At 35.9% G+C, this 22120-nt stretch overlaps 1 protein-coding gene across 12 annotated transcripts in view; it reads left to right on the top strand.

The window, feature by feature from the left end:
* The window catches only part of DLG2 (discs large MAGUK scaffold protein 2), a 986985-nt gene that overhangs the window by 749985 nt on the left and 214880 nt on the right, over positions 1–22120 (top strand). For all 12 annotated transcript variants that reach the window (XM_083854323.1, XM_083854322.1, XM_083854321.1 and 9 more), the window contains one exon: positions 13790–13858. In XM_083854323.1, coding sequence (XP_083710449.1) covers positions 13790–13858 — 69 coding nt within the window. The remainder of the gene's footprint in view (positions 1–13789; positions 13859–22120) is intronic.

Below are 22120 nucleotides of genomic sequence, written 5' to 3'. Positions count from 1 at the left end.
AATATTTTAAAGCTATCACTGTGGGGTTTGAATGGTTAGTGGTGCTATGTTTTCGACCATCAAAACTATCTCGTGATTACTTTAAAATTATTTGGTTTGTTGCTTTTTTATTGTGTTTTCTTCTGATGATATAACCTAAAGTGAGATCTAAACATGACTTCAAATATTAAAAATTACTGTAGTAGATTCCATTTCATCTGAGAATATACATTCAGAGTTGGAAGGATAATTTATATTATCCCAGCAGACTAGGGCTGTGCCTATTTTCAGTCAGTTTCTCTTCCAATTCTGTAGCTTCTTTTACAAATTTGCACTGTAATTTCTTCATGTTAGTTCAATATTCTGAAAGTGTGTATCTGTAGGAAATAACAAAGTTGTGCTATGCAGGAAGACAGAAATGTTTCAGAACATTAGTTCATTACTGGGGGCTGTTCAGACACCTACTGTGCAGCTCTGAGGTTGTAGAGCTCACCCACTACTACTGTCTCAATACTTGCATCCAAAATTTTCCCCAAATGTAATTTCAAAAAACCTACACAACACATGAAAGCTAATCTGAATTTACTGATTATCAATGTCTCCAAAAGAGGGGATCCCTTTCTTACTACTGCCTGTGGAGGACTTTGGGACCTGAACCAAAATCCTTGGTAGTTTGAAAATACTGAAATCTTGTTTTGAAACTGAAAAAGGGAAGAGGGAGGATTCAGAGTTAAAATTTTTGGCAGTGTAAGTTACACACTTTCTGTACTTCAACATAGTTTTTTAAATGTACTAATTTGAGAAGTACAAGAAGGGATGGGCAAGGAACAGAGGAACAGGGGAGCAGAAGGATGGATGGTTATTTATTACACCCAAATACAGGGGAAATGGAAAATCCTGAGCTTGAGTTTTGGTAGGAAACATTGAAAAGACCAGGAAAAAAACTGCCCTTGATAAACCATCTACACACATTGCCAATTTGCAATAGTAGGATTCATTGACAAAGGAGTTCATCATAAGCCATAGTGATTATAAACTGCCTTATCAATATGAAGTCACTGGGAAAATTTGCTCTGCCAAGAAAGAAAAGAAAAATAATATTTTTTTAAAAAAAGGTGTATTAAGTATGCAAAAAGAGTTACAAGCTCTAAACATCCTTGAATTTTGTAAAGGTCTAGTTATGCAACTGACCTTTCTGGGTTGAACCTAAATTTAGCCAAGTTGTCATTGTAAATTTTTATGTAGAATTTGTTAACATTTCAGGATTTAAAGGAATTAATTCTTTAAAAGGTTTTTATTTCATTTTTAAAGAACAGCACCAGAAGCAACTACTTTATCTGATTTTTTTTAACAATGCTTACAGTGCATAAAACTATTACTGTTACTGTAGAAAAAGCAAGGTCAGTGAAAGTGACAAGATATTAAAATACATTTTTTAGCTGACAGAGGGAAGATGAACTTCTAGTTTGACTTTCAAAATTAAAATTTCAATATTGTTAAGGAAATACTGGAAGAGAAACTTTACAGTCCCCAGGGAGATGCATAGACAATGTCTTTTTCCGTAGTATTTATATACTCCATGCAGAAAATGCATAGTTTCACAGATAATTGGAGTTGTTTGCTTTATCTTTTGAGGATCATTATAGTTCTTGCTTTTATGCTCTTAAAATCACTATGTTTATGAAGTGGGAAGAAGGGAAAAGGATACAATTCTAGCAGCTGAGCTCTAAATAACAATGACTGTATCTGCAATCAAGCTTCCCTGAATAGCAGAGTGAAGCCATCAGAGTGTAGAAAGGCAGCACGTTAGGATGTGCACCTGAACTGCACTGGAGCCCACATGGGCGGAGTACACGGTAGGGAGGCCAAATTCCACTTGCTACTACTCACTGCCAATACAGTGCCCCTGTGCAGCCCTGTGCAACACCGAATCCTGAGCTGGCTCCAGCCAAGGCAGGTTAGCTGATGGAGCAGAATAACCTGCTTCCAATAAATGCCCACACTGATTAATAGCTGACTTGGGTGTAATCAGCAACACTAGACAGCTCAGCTACTGATCTGATGGAGGCTGTGTAAACTATAATCAGAACTCTGAGCCTGTTCAAGGTACAGTGACTAAGAGCTGCAGGTAGGAGGACTTATGTAGTATCTGTGGTAAGAGCATGGTTGTACAGGCTTTGTTGGGAGTAGAAGTTGTACAGGTTTTGTTAGGATACAAACTCTCATAATGCTGTCACTGCACCATGCAGATGAGAATTCAATTTTGACATTTCAGATTCAGCAGTAAGAGTGAAGGTTGTTCACTTTTCATATCAAACCTTTACAACCATTTATTATCCTACGTCAGTCAAAGTGTATAAGAATTCTTGTTTTACAAAGTTGTCTGAAGTAAGTGATGAATTCATGAGTGTCTTTGAAATCATAGGTGCTGCCTAGAATATTGAGGCTCAAATGTGTTGTCCACAGGATTTGGAAAGGGAAATATGCGAAGAGAGGAAGTTTACTCCCGATGGAAATTAAAGAGTTTTTTACCAGATATTTCTTGTAATCGTTACTCAACAATTAGCATTCACAATGGATTACAGAAATAATTCTTTCAGCAAGGGTACTCAGATTGTTTTTTGGAACAAAATATCAAAGATTCAAACCATTCTGACAATGATAAAAAATACAGGAATGATGGTCAACTAATTCCTTTTCCTTAGTTTTCCTTTTTTTTTTTTTTTTTTTTTTTTTTTTCTTGTACCATACCATAGTGATTTGAATTATTTGGAAGAAGAGTAGAGTTTTGTGTTTTGACAAAAGTAGGATTAGGCAGCAGGTGTCTGCAAAGGAAGATCATTACAATACCAAAACCAAATTATATCTCCGCAAACGCAGGGGAATTACATGACTTTGTTAGAGTTAAACCAAGAATAACAGGGCAACATAATACTATAAGCAGTTTTCATGTGAAGGGTGATTGCCACACCACATGACATCATTTTTTATAGCATCACAAAAACTATTTCTCAAAAAGCCTCCATCTATTTAAATGTACTACTGTGATCCTTCTTGAAGAATAGCAAAACGTGGCAAAAAAATTCCTAAAGAATAGAGTGGTAAATCTATTTGCTGCTCACTTAAGTCAAGCAGCATGGACTGTTGTTTATCAATAAACTTTAAAACACAGTGCTGCAATATAAAGTTGTGGTTCTAAGTAACCACTCTATAATAAGGAGATTTTTATAAAACTGATGTAAATATGCTCTTCAGTAAAATAAAATATGCTGTAATTTTTTCACACTGGGCTTCTTCAATTTCTTTCATGTTTTCATGTTTAAGTTTTCCAGTTCTGCTACTCTTGCATTACCACTTTAAAATGAAAGAAATCATTTAAATTAGTTTCAATTAACAGTAATGCAGCATTGATGCAGAAATGACAGGATTTCTTCAGCTTGCACGCAGCTTTCATCTTGTCTACCTTAATATTATTCCAATCACTATAAGAGTCTGGAAATGTCATTTATCTTTGTTTTCTTAGAGACAAGGAGATGGCAAATGGAGAGAGTAAATAGCTTTACTAAGGTCCTAACAGAAATCCTCAGTGAGACTAGAAATTTCAGACTCACTTGCCAAAAGGAGCAGCAAACGAAGAATACAAATCAAGAGTACCTTGTTCAAATTCAAATTTTAGTAGTGTACATCTGAATTTAAATCATTGCAATTCTCTTTCTGAAAATTTGACAGAGCTTCATTTGAGTTATAAAATCAATCAGTGGAAAAAGGTGGAAGCTACCATTGAACTTGGGAATGTTGATTCATAGACTTTTTAACCAATATACAGGAATTTGGTAGTATTGTAGAGATACTTACATTTCTAACAAGCAAATTAATTAAAGGAGATCCTAAAAAATTAATTCTAAATTATATTAGCATTTCATCATTTTGACAGTGGCTTAGGCCTGTCTCTATGCAGAGAATAAGATGAAGTGTGATGTGAGAAAAAATTATGTTGTATTTTCTTTTTTTAAATGCTGACAGTTCTACCTCTATTCTCAATTGTAGATGTGCATATCGTAACATTTGCTGTAAGAAACAGGTCTGGGTTGCCATTAGTGAAATACATAAATTGAAATAATCACTCTTTGTCAGCATTAATTTACACACGCTGCATCCACATTTGTAGGGAAGAATTTTTGTTTGGGACTGATGTGTACCAAGCTCTGGTTTATGTATAAAGGATTCTGCAGCTACAGTTGTTATCATAAGTTTAATAATAAGATACAAATTTAAATTAATTTAGATGCCTTAAAGAGGTAGAATGTATTCAGGCCTGTCTTTGACCCAGAACACTAAAACAGGAATGAAACCCAAGTTCCATTTAACTTGGGTACAAAAGTTCTCGGTTTCGCATCTAGAAGTAATGAGTAACAGAACCTTCACTGGGTTTCTTGATGTGTACTTACCCAACTGTATTTGGGTAAGTATTCCAGAATTTCACTGGTTTAAAAATATGATTATTTGAGCAGGTATTGTCTATAATAGTAGACTTCCGTGGTATGGTGGAAGAGAGGGGTAACTTGGAATAAAGTAGTGTATCAAAGGAATTCTAAACCCAAGAACATATTGCCATATCCTGCCAATCTTTTGAATCCAAGATTTGAAAATAGGGATGACCATCCAATGCATGGGCTAATCCTTCCTAATTTTTTTCTATCATCTACATAATCCATATTTCATATGTGAAGTGTTCATTGATTTCAGGTACTCATAGGTTTTCAGCAGAACTGCTTTCTCTTCAAAAATAACACATGGAGAGCTGAAGCAAAATGCTGCAATGATATAGCTCAGTTCACGTGCACAGGATAAATATAGACATAAGATACTCATGTTCCAAAATAGCTTCCTCATGTGGCTATTTCTTTTTACAATGCTAAAAAACAATGGAATTCTGGCTTTAGTGCTAGTTAAGGTTAGATGAGTTGGTGGTATAAATCAGCTGTGACCATTTGTACTGATTGATTCATGTTTCCTTGTGCATCCCTGTCTGTCTGTAATTCAGATGTTTCCTCTTAAGCAGCAGTATTTCAAATTTCAGTGGACCTGGTGCAATTGGTTCTGGCCAAAATGTGTGTGAACCAAAGTACAATAGTACTTGCACAGGGAAATAATTAATAGATAGCAGCAGAGAGGGACTTACTTGTAGATGAAACTCTTTATTTAAGAAATGAAACATGAACATGGAAGAAACATGGCAGTGTCTTTATTCTAAAGTAATCTTTAAATAACCCAAGAGCCTTGGATTTGCTGGCTCACTGATGAGAAGGCTGTAATTATAGGGAATGATCCCTAACCTATATGAAATACTCGTAAAGTTTAGCAGAGGAAACTCAGGCTTTTGTTCAGGACTTAGACTGTTTTATCTTAGTGATGTTATATTAGTCACCAGAAGGATCACAAATTGACTGTGTGTCAGCTCAGTCACTTATACATTTGCTTGCTAATTTTGGAAATCTTTTAAAACCACTTTCCAATGTTTTACTCAAATGATTTATCTGTTAAGTTTGTAACTAAATTCCCCTTAATGACTACCACAGGCATAAAGTTGGATTCTTCATAAATTAATTTCAAAGTTCTTCCTTAATTAGCTAAATATCTCTTCAAAATTGAATTTAATAACTATTTTTAAATAACTGGTGCTTTATATGTCAATTTATGAATATAAGGATTGACATAATAGAACATATAAATAAATAATATAGCATCGTTCATCTAATATAGTCTGGGGCCTATAATCAAAGCCAGGCAAAATTAATTACTAATGTGGTTAGGTAATATTACAGTCATCTTCTCTGGGAGATGCTTATGCCTGACACTTCCACTGGGAGTAACTGCAGAATAAGGAAAATTAATAGAGTTTTAATTTTTTTTCATGTCTAGTTTTAGTGTCTACTTTATCCTTAGACCCCTTGGTATAAGACACTCAATGTTTCCCAGGAAATGCTAAGTCCAATTTCTATCAAATTAAAATGGTTCAAAAATCATTGTTCATATAGACTAGATTAGAAGCAGAAGAACTTAAACTGTTGAATTACTTCACTATTCATCTTTCATTTTGACAATACAGTCTTTACACTTCTGCATTTTGTAATTGCCATTCCCTGCTGTTTGTCTTTATCCTGTTGGAATGTTGTTTATGTGCATTGCGTTATTTCTGTGTTTGCTTTTTTCTCTTTGTGTGTTTTTCTAGGATTGTTGGCTTTGTGCTTGGTATAGCTGCACATGCACACTTGCATGCTGGGCTGCTTTGAATGACAGAGGAAGTGAGACTGCTTATGTAGGATTACATTCTCACCTCTGCTCTGTTAAAAAAAGGCATATTCAACCCATATTTCCAGCTTGCACAGAGATAATGTATATCCGGATAGGAGGGATAACATTATCAGAAGGTATCACACAGGTGCAGTAAACACAGTGTCAGGAGTAACTGCAATATGGAGTGTGCTTTTCTGATAAATTTTAAATTAATACTCTTTCTGTTGTGATAGTCCTATTTGTTTTAATGAGCCACTTCTGTGGAGGCTGAATGTACTCCTTGTCTGTAGTTCAATGCAATGCATGCATGAAGGTTAGTAAGCACAGAAAAAATGAACTTGTTTTTATACAATATTGAACTTAAATTTCTGTAGGATTTTTTATTTATTAGTATTATTCAAATATCATTATACAGCATCCTATAACATATAGAAGTGTTTAATAATGGCATGGTATGTTTTGCCATCAGACAGTTTTTCATTGCTGTTTTAAATCACTTTAATTTCCATGTACTTTATCGTAAATGAGTAAAATTTAGTGCAATGATTCCAGCATAAGAAGAATTTTATGTGCTTTTTTTCCCTTTGGATGAAGAGGGATAGAAACTTTGCAAGTTAGTTTAATGGGTTGATGTTATTTTAAGTCTATCATTAGGCTTATTTATCTGTGATTTCCCTACCCTTTAAAAAACAAGCAGATGCAGTACAAAAGTCCTACAAATTATTTTTCAAGTGTCATCTTAAGTGCAAAGAAAGTTCATTTTGTTAACAACAAGATTGCTCTGACAGTGTTCTGTGTTCAAATCACATTATGCTCTCTCTTTTTGGATCCTGGATTGGAATTAAGAGTCTCTGATTCCTGAAGGGAGCTCTCAATGTTCTTTTAAATGGAATTCCTAACTTTAGACGAATTTCTGTGGACTGTGGTGGAAAAGTACATGAAAATGTGAGGTTTTCCAGATTTTTCAATTGCCTGTTTAACCAGTTGTTTTCTTATACTCATATTGAGTACCTATCTCCCACAAAATTTTATTTTGACAAAAATGCATTTCATTTAGTTCTCTTGACAGTAATAAACCAAGTAATCTAAAAATTCTGGTCTTAACACTTTCTGAGACTCAAGGCTTGCTGCCTGTTACTGTTGTTAGGAATAATTTACTAATTTAGAATATTTCAGAATTTATGATGTATTCACAGACTATAGAATAGATGAGCTTTTCCTTTAGACAATAGGAGTAGTTTTCTTACTGGAAAACTTACCCACTAATTTCTTTTTTTCCTCTTCTGCCTACCCCCTACAATGCAACTGTTAAATACATGTCTGATGTGCAATTTGGTATTTTTGGATTGCAAATCTTACAATTCTTCCTATTGTGCCTATATGAATTTTCCAAAAACTGCTGAGCTCTCTCTTGCTTTCTGTCCAAGTTTTGCTAAAGTTCCTTAAACATGGACTCATTTTTCAAGCCCTTCCTAATGTCTTTTGACATTTGCTGAAACTGCAAAGGAAGTTTGATGCGCTACTTAAGTTGTTACTTGCATGGAGACCTAATAATGTGTTTCATTGTGGCAGCAATGCACAGCTCTAGAAATCCATCAGAAATGGGGTTTATGGGACAGTGGTGAGTGCTGGGTGTTGCAGCTGCCACAGAGCAGCTACTGATGGAAGTTGTGCTCTGTACTCTCTGTGAAAGACTACGTGTGAGGGTGTATTCCTGTGCTTCAGGGAGAGATCAATCACCATCACAGGCAAAGCAGGCTCAAGTCAGTGAAAGTAATCCAATTAAATCAAATCAGAGTAGGGTAGTGAGAAATAAAACCAAACCTTAAAACACCTCCCCCCAACCTGTCTCTTCCTTCTGGACTCAACTTCACTCCTGATTTCTGTACTTGCTTTCCCTGAGCAGCACAGGGTGACAGTGAATGGGGGTTGAGGTGAGTTCATTGCAGCTTGTGTCTGCAGCTTGGAAAGCCCTAGTGCTGGGGAGAATTAGGAGTGATAGGAACAGGAAATGAGGTACAACATTGGAGTGTTGTGGTGTGGAAGTGCATAAGCATCATGCCAGAGAGTAGGAAGGAGGGTGACAGCTGCCTTCTCCATGAGGAGCTGCAAAGCCAGCATTGTGTTGGGCGGGGTACCAGGCACCAGGAGCTGTAGGTGATTGGGAGGCCATACTGAGTGTGTCGGGAAGCTTCCTGCAGTTTCTAAACAAACATTCCCTATTTAAATTCACGAAAATAGCACTGCCTGCTCTTCCACAGCTGTAATTAGAGACAAAATCAGGTGTTATGTTCATGGATCATTTATATCCAATACTGCTTAAGCAAGTGAGAGTTGGATTTTCCTTCTACCATTATCCCTTTTTTTTCCTACACACCTCTATGTTTTTCACTTGTTCTAAATATTTTGTCGTGTAAACCTCAGTCCTCAGCTGGTATAATTTTCAAGCTAACTTCATCAGGGAGTATTTCAGCTCCCAGAAAGAGCTTTATAATTCCTCATAATCGTTACAGTATCATAAATAATAATGATAGCAATAATAACAACAGTAGTATTATAACTGAGGCTGGTAGGAAGACTTAAGCTTACATTTTTTTTTTTTTTAATAGTAGTAGAATGTCTTGGAGTCCTGTGACATATAGGCACCCCACTTCTAAAAACCCAAAAGTTTATCTAAAATATGAAGATACGAACAAGGGACATAATCAGTTAGGATTGGATTAGGTTTTTCTAACAGTTTTCACTCACTATCCCTAATTTACTCAATGCTGAGTTCTCCACAATACTTTCAGTCTGTTTTTACCCTATATGGGAACTTTACATGAGGAACAGCTTTAAAAATATGTCCTCTCCACTCCTTTTAACAGCATTCCTAATTACTTTCAGTTCCCCCCACATCATTCTAAAGCACTTCTGCTGTTTTAAATACCATATCTCAAGCTGAAAGAACAAATCCTCTCAAATAAGCAAGATTTTTATGTTTAAAGGTCATCGTTATCTCCTGCAATTACCTCAGCCATAAGGAAGTGTATTTGAAGTCAGTGGATGTTTCACCACTTTGAAGATCAGGTACCTGACTTAGGCACACTGCTAACAAAGGTGGATAATTAGCTTTATTCCAGAAGCTGAAGCATTCTTCTGAATCTCAGCTACACCTTGCATTCTTCCATATTGCTAAATGATGCTGGTTTAGGGCTGCAATAACTCAAATACTTTAAGTCACAGAATGTGGCTAACCACTTCTTTGTGAACACTATTCAGGGAAGGGAGGCAGGGAGGGAGGAATAAGTTAACAACCTTTTTTACTTTACTTGTACAAGTGAAATTACCTCAGAGAACCTGAACAGAGATGTAGCGTGGCCCTTATTCTACATATCTGTAGACAGGCTGACAGCCTAATCCTTCATTTTGTTACTTTTCTGTTTTCCAATGAGTAGCTATTTAGCCTAGAAATGCTATTTGTACACTATAGATGTACAGATGCCATTCTTAAAATGAAGTTTTGCTGCTAAAATCCTCACTGCATGTGCCTGTGCATGAAAATAGTGTTACATCTCATGTCTGGCTTTGTTACCTGAGGGTGATCTGAACACAGCAGGGTTGAATGTCCTATTCCCTGAAGTTTCCTACTTGCCTCTGATGGGAGACTGTCTGTTAGACACTTCTAATTTGGGTCAGTAACTGTCAGTACTGGATATTATCAAACCGTTTGTAGCTGAGATAAAATTAATGCCAAAAAAAAGCAATCCCTGGTCTTCTAATTAATCCCACAGGAGTGCAAAAACTCATTTAAGTTAGGAGTTTAGCTGTTGGCAGCATCAGGAAAAGCTGGTTTCACTTCACTGAGCTGAATTACAACTTCACATTAATGGAATTAAAGCATGTTGCCTTCCTAAACTCTTACATCCATCAAATCAAAGGCCTAGAAGCTTTATAAACAACTGCAGTGCTGCCTTCAATCCTAGACATCAGAAACAACATGCTGAGAATACATCATAAAAACAAACAGTATTAGAGTTCCCTTCACTGGTCTCCGGTGGAATTTTTTCAGTATTGCATTTATCACTCCTTCTTGTTTTAGTATTGTGAATGACAAAGAATAACTCAGAGCTCTAGTTTTGGGTTTGGTTTTGTTGTTGTTATTTGTTTTGGAATTTTTTTTCCTGCAGAGAACATATTGATAGACAAATGGAGTTTGTGTATTTTTCTTCTGTGTGGCAGCTTGGGAATTGGTAGCTGAAGAATGGCTGCTCCAAAGCCATTGTTCAGAGAGGTCTCTACCCAGCCTGTGCCATGGCTGCTTCACTGCTTCTATATGAGAAGTTACAGGTCAATTGATTGAGAAAGCGAATAACTTTGATGCTGTCACTTTTGACTTGTCAAAATAAAGATGCATGAAAACAAAAGGTTTCCTAAATCAGAGCTATAGCAAATAGGGGACATCTATACTTTTTTTATAGAGGTTGAGGGTTGAGAGAGAAAATCTGAGGACTTTTTTGGTACTCTCTTTGTAAAGAGAGTGTGTCTTGGTTTTATCCAAACAAAAGAGAAGAGGAAAAAAATTGGATTGTAATAACCTTATTTCTTCTACTGTCAGTGCAATAGGCAGGCTTGGGATGGATGAACTGATTCGAGCATCATGCAGTCTGATCCCTTAATGGTTTGTCCATATTTTTGCATTATAGATGTTTAAAACACAATAAATATTTCCCTAACATGATTGTTTCATCCCAGATAGAGGTTTCACCGGCATATTGTGTATGGGTGAAATTGTCATTTGGGAAGGGAAGGGGGTGGTTTATCTGATCCCTGTGGGGATCTGATCCTGTGGGGTTTATGATGCTTCCTCAAGTTTCAGCGTCACCCACACAGTAAAAGTGCCTTCAGAGATTTCTTGGCCTAGAACAGAATTAAAGCTAAGGAGCCTGGCTGCTCACCTTTTTGTTTCTATAATACTAGTTGCTATTATTATTTTCATAATAAACATTTTTAAAAATACGCGAACACCAGGCTGCTCTATTTTTAGTATTTAATGAAGCCATGAAATGGTTAGCCTTGTCTGAGAAATAAGTTTAAAACAAAAAAGCAACTTAAACCCATTAAAAAGAGGGGTTGGATTCTTTGCTCCCAGTTTTGCATCTTATTATTAATTTACAATCTCATTCTTTGTTCCTTCACTCTTATAAATTGTCTTACAAGAACAGTATATTCCCCTTATCTCAATGAACTAAAATAAAATGTATTTAAATTAAAACTGGTCTTTTACAGGATGTAAGATTCTTTTCTTCAGGGAAAATCCATCTTGTTTATTGTTTATTTCCAATGGAAATACTATTATTTATGTTATTAAAGCTAGTAGGAAGTTCATTCTGTATCATTTCAGAGAAATGGTAGCATTTTTATAAGCCTAAATGTCAAACGTTTGATTATTTGATCTCAGTTTAAAACTACTCAGTTTAAAACTATGCCCCTTACATATCTCAGTAGGGATATGTTTAGGCATTCATCACAAAAGTGTTGGTAGCAGTAACTCAAAAGCTTTGTTTCTTCTGTGCTGCAAAAGATATGGCAAATGCACAAGTGTATTAAGCATGTGATGAAAACAGCTTCTTTCTGCTGGTTTCATCAGTTTGATAGAATTCACCAGGAGACTGTCTTTTCAATAAGTCAGTTAGGAATCATATCAGACTTCTATTCTGTCTCCAATAGCAACTTGTGTCAAGTAATGATTAAACTGCGTTTTAGACTTTAAGGTGTCATTATAGTCACAATGATACCTTAGAAGGCACAAGCTTGTATCAAGCATCAAACTTGATTTTTATAATTATGTAAAAGAAAATGAGTTTTCATATCACCAGTTCTGAACTATTTTCATGAAAGAAGGTGAGGGCTCATTTGAATACTGTGTCACAAATCCCTAGTGTTGGAAAAGGTTTTCTAAAGGGTGGAATACTGCAGATATATGAGCCCCTCACTTGGCGGCAGTGGGGTGTAAAGTTCCTTGTACATGCGAACTTAACGTGGAATTTTAACCAATATTCATTTAATATTCTGCAATGTTTGTCCACCTCAGCTATTCTGTTCACACCATGATCCCAGAAACTTGTGATGCTCCTAAAGAAGTTTTGCTAAAACCAGATAAAAACCTTTGCAGTTCTTCTAAGAAGGGGAATATAACTTTTCCACAAACTTTCTGAAACGGTCTTAATAAGGATGAATACTTTAATAACATAAAGCAAAAGCACAGTTGTCACAACAGAAGTTACCAGGAGGCAGCAGCACTTTTGTTTGTCCAGTGACATGCATCACAACTCCACGGGCTACACAAAAAGTGAAACAAAATAAACAAACAAAAAAAAGACGGTTTTTTGTCAGACAGTATTGACTATGCTACAGGATGAAACTCATGTAAAATAGATGTATTGCTCATTAATGTCAGATGAAGTAGCTTTTATTGAAAATAAGATGTGTTGCTTCTGAACAAGCAGCTTGAGATATACGCAAAGCTTGAAAACAAGACAGTCTTCAGTTACTAGAATAAGTGATATAAAACTGGCGCAAAGATTTATTTTTATTGTGTACTTTGCATTATTAATACTGGGCCTCACTATGTGCTTTAGTCATTTAAACTAATCAGAAAATACACCCAGATGCTTCTGCTTTTAATATTTTAAATAAACAAGTTGTCTTGGATAAGGAGTACAATTTATTATCACAAAACTGCCTTTGACTGATACTTTGTTTTATCCATTTGTATTTACAATACTATTATCCCATAGTATAATACTGAAATCAGCACATGCTGTGTATTTTGAACATAATTATTATTACTCAGGTTTCTTAATCATGTCAGTATAAAATATGAGAAGCCATTATACATCAAAAATCAAAATCAATCAAAACGGTTCTTTTCAGAGTATCTGTGTTTTGCTATAGAAAAAATATCTTTGTTTTTTTCCTGAATGTTGTGTCCTAGATTAATAAAAAATCCATGTGGAAAGACTCAAGTTGCTTAAAGTATAATAGAATTAATGTTGAAGTTACATCAAGGTGCAATTCTAAGGAATTCATGTCATCTTTTACTGAAAAATGCTGAGAATTAGATTGATTACATTATCATTTGCTGATTTACCTTTTGCTCTGAAATTAAATTTGCATTGTATGTTTAGTATATTTAGTGGAATAATTAGCACTTAAGTTATTTTAAATTACTAAACTCTGTGTGTGAATATTTATGTATTTAAAAAATGAGTAGGAAAGATGGGGGGAGTCACTATCTTAATTTTCTGCTCTTAATGAGAAATGAAAGCTAAATTTAAACAAGAGAGATTGTACAATTAAGCCCTTTTTCAACAGATGGATATTGCTGAAGTCAAAATGCTTTAGACACTTGTAAAACAATCTGATTGTTGTATCTCTTTTGGCATTAGCTAAACTGCTAGAGACAATAAGAGCAAGAGAAACTTCTATATCTTTAACAAATGCTTTTCTTTATTCTTCCCTGGCCATACAGTCATTCCCAGCACAGCACTGCAACACGTCCACCCACAGTGAGCTTGCAGCGGACCATTTCTGTGGAAGGGTAAGATCATTTTCTGTTGAAGCTGATGTAGAGGTGTCACATACCACTGAACTGGTGCCAGAGGTGTGTCAGGTACTCCTGAACTACCCCCATACATTAGATGTTCATTAGATGTGGGTTTGTACACTATGATGTTTAAGTCTGTGAGATGAAGCAATGAAGTTTCAAATTAGTGCTGATCCTTTTGTCGTACTTAAACTGAAAGGTTTGGTTTTCATGGTGATGAGAATATTTGTCATGGAGATATATTGGATACCATTTCTTCAATTCATCTCACCTGACTAGTGTTAATATTTACTTGAGTTAGCTGTAAAATCTTCCCGCTTGTCATGGAAAAGCCCAGTGGAGTCTTTTTCTGTTTTCTTAATGTATGCAAGAGTTCATTTTGACAAAGCAGTGTCCAAAACTAAGGATGAAGAAGTACTGATAGGAAATATTTATCCTGTGCTGTGAATATCTGTGTACATGAGTTTCTTAAATGTAGAATACAGCTCTGGGTGCACAGCTGTCTCAGTTTTGACTAAGATGTGCTTTAAAATGCAAATATTTCACAACTACTAATATTCTTGCATCTTTACAGTATTAGAAAGGCTGATATTTAACACAGGAACACAGATTTTGTTTGCACTGACTGGCATAATCTAAAAAAATGTCAATTTTTTTTAATCCCCTCCCATAGAAATGTGGAACTCTGTAGGCATGGGTGATGCCTATCATTGGCTGCTCTCAGTTCATATTTCAAAGCTTTTCTTTCTTGTGATAAAAGTGAGACTATAAATTTTCCACAGAGGAAAGATGTCATCTAGTTGTCTTTTTGTTTCTGTTACAGTTTTCTGTTCTATTTATTTTCTGTACAGTTGTGGTGCAGCAGAAAATAAAGTGGTCACTGTGTAAAATAATCCTCTCCTAAGTGAAGCCTGAAATTGTTTTCTCAAAAGTCTCAATTTTTAATTTCTTATCTAGATCTATGATTTAAAAATATTATTATTTAAAATATGTAACACAGCTGCGGTAATTATTCATTGAAAATTAGATTGAATAATGGAATTATGCAGGAAAAGTGCATGTGGCTCAAGGGCTATCATCTGGAAGGTAGTTCTGTAAATGAAGCCCTCATCATCATCCAGCCATTGTGCACAAAACAGGACCAATTTTAAGGTAGATCAGATTACTCAGGGTCTTGTCCCTGTGACTATCAAAAACGTGGAGATTGCTCAAGTCCTGGACAAGCAGCCTTAGTGCTTAAACACCCTCCTTTTAGATTTCTTTTCTATATCTCTCTAATCGAAAGAGAGAGTCATAATAAATTCCCCTGACTCTTCTTCAAATCATCTCAAGAATAAATTGATGTTTGAAATAAAACTGAGCTTCAAGAATAATTTGAGTAGTGCAAAAAGAGGAAGAGGGGAAGAAAAAATAATTTGCTCAATTGAGATTTAAGGAAGGAAATTCTATTATTATTATATCTCTGGCTTGGTCTACTGGACCAATTCAGGAATCATCCTGTAGCTTTAAGTTCCTATTAAATTTGGAAATCAATCTGTCTAAATAAATTTTCAGATAAATTGCAGAATCTGTACTGGCCACACAGTATATGTGCACACAACTTGCATATATTGTGTGTGAATCATTAGAGAGCAGAAAATCTGCAACTGATACCACAGGTCTCCTGTTGTTCAGGAGGTAGAAGAACATCAGCTGGTAATTATTACTAATCAACTTAGACTGCATCATATTTCAAAAGTAGGGCTGTTAGCCTATTCCACTGCTGAGCAGAAATGAGTAATCAGCTCAGCCCTAAATATTCCATTATGTTAAAGCTCGATTTACTCTAATGTTTTTGTGGAGTCCATGCTGCTAAGTAGGTTTACAGCTAATAGAATTTGGGGTCAAAACAAAGTTATTTTTCCATTTTAGGAACTGTGTTCCTATCAGTAGAATCCTGTATTTAGGAGAGTCACCATATTGCTTTTGAGATGCACTTTTTAAACAGCTGCTTTACCTGCAAGGCATCCCTGGCACACGCTGACATTTGTACCCTGCATGCTGGCCCTCTCTGACTGACTGTGGAGTCACTGAAGTGATATAATTATTGGGTCCTATGAATGAAAAATTACATTTGGGAGGGTTAAAGAAATACGGAGGAAATTGCATTTGCTGGCATTTAGTCCTTTCCACCCTGTTGAATATGTGATAATAGAGCTGGCTGGAATAGATTTTTAAAGAACTTGAATAGCTTTTTTTCAACAATGTGATGGATGAGCACGTAAAACAATTTATTTTTTTATTAGAGAGGGCTTTTGTAGATTTCATGTCCAGCAACAAAATGAGTGGCCAGGTGGGAAAAATAAAGGCATCTTTAAAGATTATTTTTCCTTTATATTCAAGCCATATATTCTTCATAGTGTAATAACTGTACACGAGGTGTACAGATTTATTCTGTGTTGTTTTGAGTTTTTGAAGTGATTTTAATGAATAATCTTAGCTGTGACTATCCAAAATAGGAAAAAATATTGGTTGAAAACAACCCTTGTTTTTTTTGAAATCCTGCCATACTTGCACACAAAGCTTTAATGTTAGTGATGTCTGACAGCTATTCTCTCTGCTTTTGGCATCCCCACTAAATTGAATTTTGTATGCTACCAGCCAACTCTTAGAAACTGGGATTTCAACTTATTTGATCGAGTCTTTTTGACTTATCAATGTGCCTGAGTATCTGAAATATATGTAAAAATATTTACACATAAATAAACAGCATTTGAACCATGACTAAGTATAAGAATTTTTATTCTGAATGGTACAGATATTACAGAATGCTTTTTGTTTCAGAAGTGTCTTCTATAAAGTAATTTCAGATGCTTGCTACTAGCAGCCTGTGTATTGATATTTTGAAACATGGCTTAGAGGCACTGCTATTTTTAGGTGTTCTCTGAGCATTTGAATAGTTCCTGTCTCCTGGTAGTGCAATTCTCTTGCCTCTCACCAGTTCCATCTCATCCAGCTTTGTTTACAAACTGTAAAGCTGGAGCATTCATGGTAAATGGAACTATTGAATGCTGTAAGTAATAGTTTTTGGAACAGCAGTTTCAATATACCAATAGTTTTTGAAAGCAAGATGCAAAGCAAACCTTTCTAGTGTGGAGTTGTCTGTGCTGGATGTAGCAGGTTGTACAAAGATGCAGTTTTCAGGATTTATTTTGATTATTAGCAAGTAAATAATACACTTCCTTGAACAGGGAAGAGAGATAAGTGATTATGTGAGACAAAGGATAAATGAACAAGCAGACAGGAATAATCATCCCTTATAGAGCTAAAGAGTATATTAGCTGTCCTACATTAGCTCTCTAAAAATCAATGAGATTTCTCAAACCCAAGAGACAGACTACTGTGCATTTGAAGTAAATGTCAGGTGTCATGGTAAAAATGCAGATCAGTTTTTCAAATCAGAAAGATTATTCCTGCATGCCAATTCCATCTTGCTATCTGCAAGCAGAAAACTTGTCCTGGTGTGCAGGCTTTCATTTCTCTACAAAAGATAAAATGAAAGATTGCTAAAGTCCAGAGGTCTTCCTACATAACAAAACCAGTTGCAAAATATAATCCTGTGCAATCACACATGCATCAGTCAGGCTGAAGCCTGGCTATCAGTAGGCTCCCTCATATTGAGTATACTTAAAAGTTGGTGACAATTTAGGCATGATGTTTGCAAAATAAATGCATTAAAATTGGAGTCAATATTAAAATTAGAATAAACCATTGCTTTTACATGTTCAATGAATGAGAAATGCCAAGGTATCCATAGTCAAATAAATGGACAAAACACTTGCTTTGAGCAGACAGGGTAACTTTAGTAGGTAAAGTGGTATTTTGCTAAGTAATCTGGTAAATGTATGTATTATAGGCTGAGTGCTTAGTTGTTAGTATACTAATATTTGGTAAAATGAAATAAATCACTAATCAGTTAGAAGACCAAAACATTGTTTCAGTTTATGTGGGCAAAGTTACCCCTCTGGACTGTGATGGTCAATGTGAAAGCAGTAGGTAAGAGGAAGCCTTGCTTATTTTTGTTCTTTTCAATCATAATTGAAAGTAGGATAATACTAATTAAAGTCCCTATCAGGGATCAGACCTCACAAGGTCAGGTGTAACACTGCTGTGTACAGGTACCATGACATGGTGAAGGACTGGGAACTGAAAAAGGAAGGTCTGCAGCTCCCTGCCACTGCCAGGTCCTGGTGCTTTGGTCACTGCAACAAAGGCAAATGAGAGGGAGGGCTAGGGAGGAAAGCAAGGAGTGAAGCTGTTTCACATCATAATGGAAAGATTTTGCCAAGCCTAAGAGGGAATAATGAGGGGAAAAGTAAAAGCCAAGATGCAATAGCAGTGATATTAAAATAAAACCATAGATGAGAGCAGTACAGACAGATTTTTCTTTTGTATGAAACAAGAGCTGTAGAAATATGAAAGAAAATCTATATAAAGAAAGCTTGGTTTCACCAAAAGTCTCAGCCTTTTAAAAAAGTGTGTGTGAATATTTCTGGCCTTTAATGACTTAGAATTTCATATGATCTCTTGTTTGATTAATCAGATTTTAAATCATCACACACAGTGGCACATGCTCTGTCCCTCCAATCTTCCTGTTTTCAATGCTGTGAAGAATGAACAATCTATTTGAACCACCTTTTTTTAGTTCTTTCCAGTATGAATGTCCTTAGGTTGCCAGAAATAAGCACACAGAATTTTTTGAAGCGTGAGAGAAAATTGGAATTACTGTTGTGAAAAAGAAATGTCTTGATTAGCCAAATGACTCTAAGGTAACTCAGTGCTCACACTGTGGATTATCAGAAGCCAAATATATTTATACTGCTCAAGAGAAGGAGCCTTGCAGCCCTGGATTTCGGGTAGGTTCTTTCAGAGAATCACAGAATGGCTTGGGTTGAAAGGGACTTTAAAGATCACTTTAAAACTCCAACCCCCTGCTATGGGCAAGGTCATCTTCTACTAGGTTGCTCAAATGCCCATTCAACCTGGCCTTGAACATTTCCAGGGCTTGGGCATCCACAGCTTCTCTGGGCAACCTGTGCCAGTGTCTCACCAGCCTCAGAGCAGATACATTCTTCCTAATATTTAATCTAAATCCACCCTGTTTCAGTTTAAAGCCATTTCCTCTTGTCCTGTCCCCGCGTGCTCTTCTCCCTGATAAGACTAATGTGATTTTACCCAAATAATACAACCTCTTGCAACTTCAGCTTTCCCTCCTGCTACTTGCTGATTCAAGTACCTGCTCTGGGTTTTCTTGCACTGCATAAGCATACAAAGGTTGTAGGCCCTGACTTGTATATTGATGCTACCCTAATGCAAGCAGTAAGATAAATATTCTTCTGGGCTTTCTGTGATCTGTGTTACCATAATACCAAAGCAACATATGCATAAATTTATGGATGTTTTCAAAATCTTTTGTGAAGAAAATGGCAGTTTGGGAGGAGGAGGAAAGGCAAAAAGCAACAACAACAACAACAAAAAATTTAAAAGCCAAAAGAACAAAAAAACTGTAGCCAAATCAAGATCAAAGCCATAGTTCTAAGCCTCTGCAGATTTGAGATACCTTATTGATTGTATACAACTGAAGAAACCCCTAGGGTCTGATATCTGAAAGCACCCAGTGTTGCTTAATATTTCTGTAGGTATTTCAAGCAGCACAAAACTGTGTCAGCACTCCAATTTTATAGATGGTACAAAAGAAACAGGAAGACAGAGCTGTGTCAATGTGAGATGAATACTAAAACTGACTCTTTTCTTTAATGTTGCCAGCAGCACAAAATAATCAATTTAATCATGGATTTTCTTTCAGTTAATTATTATAAGAATTACTTGTTTTTAGAAAGCACTTCCCCATCATTTATCAGTCCAGTTTTAATCTCTTAAATTAGATTTATAATTACTATGAATTCCAGTCTATAGAAGAATAATAGTAATAGTCACATTTTTTGTCTTGTCATTTTCTGTTTTGTTAAAAGTAAACTGATCAAATATTCAGTACAAATGTAGTAAATAAAAAGCACTTGCTGTCTTCAAGATAGTGATCAAATTAAACATGCATAAACCAAAAAAACCTGTTGAGGAGAGAGAAATGCTGCTGCACTTTGATTTACTTTTGGTCATTACATTTTTATGAGAGAAGACATTTCCTTAAGTGTTGACGTTTTACCTGTTCTGGTTTGTTACTACTTATTGTTTTCAAATATTAATTTAATAATCCTTTGCTTTTATATCAGGTCTGCAGTTTATAATGTGATTTATAGAATCTGACCTGATGCATTCCCTAAAGCAAGTAACCAAGTCCATCCAAATTGATTCTGCCATTGATTTCTCAGCCTGTAAATTTGTGTGGATTGCAGCACTTTATTTGCTCCTTTACTCCTGGATCTATTAATGTAAATCTTCCTTTCCTCTTTCCCTACCATTTTATTTCCTTCTCTGTTCTCTTTTACAGAGTCAACTGTCTCCCTTTATTCTGATTTCTCTCTTCTTTCCTCTCTCCTTTTTTCCCTTCTCCATTTCCCCCCCTCCCTTCTGCTGCTTTCTGTCAGTCCAGGAATGTTTTCATCTCACACTCCTTTCTAATTTCTGCTTGATTTCCCCTGCTGCTCTGCTCTGTTTGTATGTGGTATAGAGCTGCAGGAGGGTATAAAACATGCACACACCAAATTAAAGTGCTAGTACGCTTTGTTAGCACCTACGAAGTTACCTTCAGCTGTACTTATCACAGAAGAAATTGTAAATGGGATAAATAGTTAAAGCTGGAGGCTGAAACATGAATTTCAGAAACACTTGATGTCAGACTGCTTCTTTTTTCTAGGGTAGCTACAGAGTGCCATCTATTGTCTCCAAATAAAACTTTTTCATAGAATCATAGAATATCCTGAGTTGGAAGGAATGCACAAGGCACAGGACATCCCCAAGAGTCACACCCTGTGCCTGAGAGCATTGTCCAAATGCTCTTGAGCTCTTGTCAGGCTTGGTTCTGTGAGCACTTCCCTGGGGAGCTCGTTCCAGTGCCCAGCTACCTCCATTTTAAAAAATAAGTTCTGCCTTAGTTGCTTTTTTCTGCAGAAAACTACACATTCTGAGTGCATTGAGTTCAAGAAAGCATCATTCACATTTGAGTTACTTTTCTTTCACTTCTCAACTCTCCCATCATCATGTCGTATTAAAGTGTTTGGTTCTATCACCTCCTTTACAGCATTTATCTGCATTTTGTCTTGAGTTCTCTCACGTGTACTGGAAATACAGGCAAAGGAATTTTCCCTAATGTTATTTCCTACATATTCAAGAAGAATTGGAACAGCTGTTCCTAGACTTCCTTAAATATCGTACTGAGGGTTGACTGTAACTTTTACACCAGGCAATAAAATACATAACATCCTCATCTTCAGCTTAGACTTTTCAGTCAGTGTTGATAAAGCATTGGCAGGTAACTAATTGCTGCATCACTCTTAACAGATCAACTAGGCAGTAGCTGGTATTGTAGTTGGTTTCCTTAAGAAATATTTTTCCTACTTCAACTTCAAAAATTTTTATCAACTTTTTAGTCATCATAAGCCCTTTTTTTGGTTGTCATTCTAAGTACACTATGCAAGTGTGAACAATTATGTATTTTTAAAGCATATTTATTATATTAAGGTGAATTGGCATATACCTCCTTTAGCTTCTGTAGTACAGTAATGGCTAAATGTTATTTTTCTAATGACGACAGCTTTTAGGTGTTCTTGAGTCCACCTTTCAGTTTCTGCAGGGTGCTCAGATATGAAAGAAATACAAAGACATGTTAAGGATGGTCAGCCTCAATTCAGCCTAATGTGAGTCATGACCAAAGCGACCTGATTAGGTAAAAGAGCAGGGGCAGAAACCCATTGCATTCTAATCACAGCTTCTGACCTTTTCCTGTTATTGTCTGAACTTCCTCTGAACATAATCATCCAAGAGCAGAATGTGAATTTTGCTGTCAAAAGGCCAAATTTATAAAACAGCACTGGCAGCATTTTAGGCATAAATCTGCTGACTTGATCAGAGACAGGGATTAATAACTGGGCCAGCATTTTGTTGAGCTGAACAGCTTACTATTCAGTAGATACCCAGTTGTATTGACCTAGTTTTGCCCATGGCCCTGGCTTTCAACTATTTGATCCAAGCTGCCTGTCATATGTGAAAATACTCATTCTTATTTTGAACGAGATCTCTTCTGATTTCTCACCAGCAGAG

This window comes from Zosterops lateralis (genome assembly GCF_965231275.1).
Source record: "Zosterops lateralis genome assembly, chromosome: 2".
NCBI classification, from domain to species: Eukaryota; Metazoa; Chordata; class Aves; order Passeriformes; family Zosteropidae; genus Zosterops; species Zosterops lateralis.
This window is presented reverse-complemented; position numbering and strand designations above follow the sequence as displayed.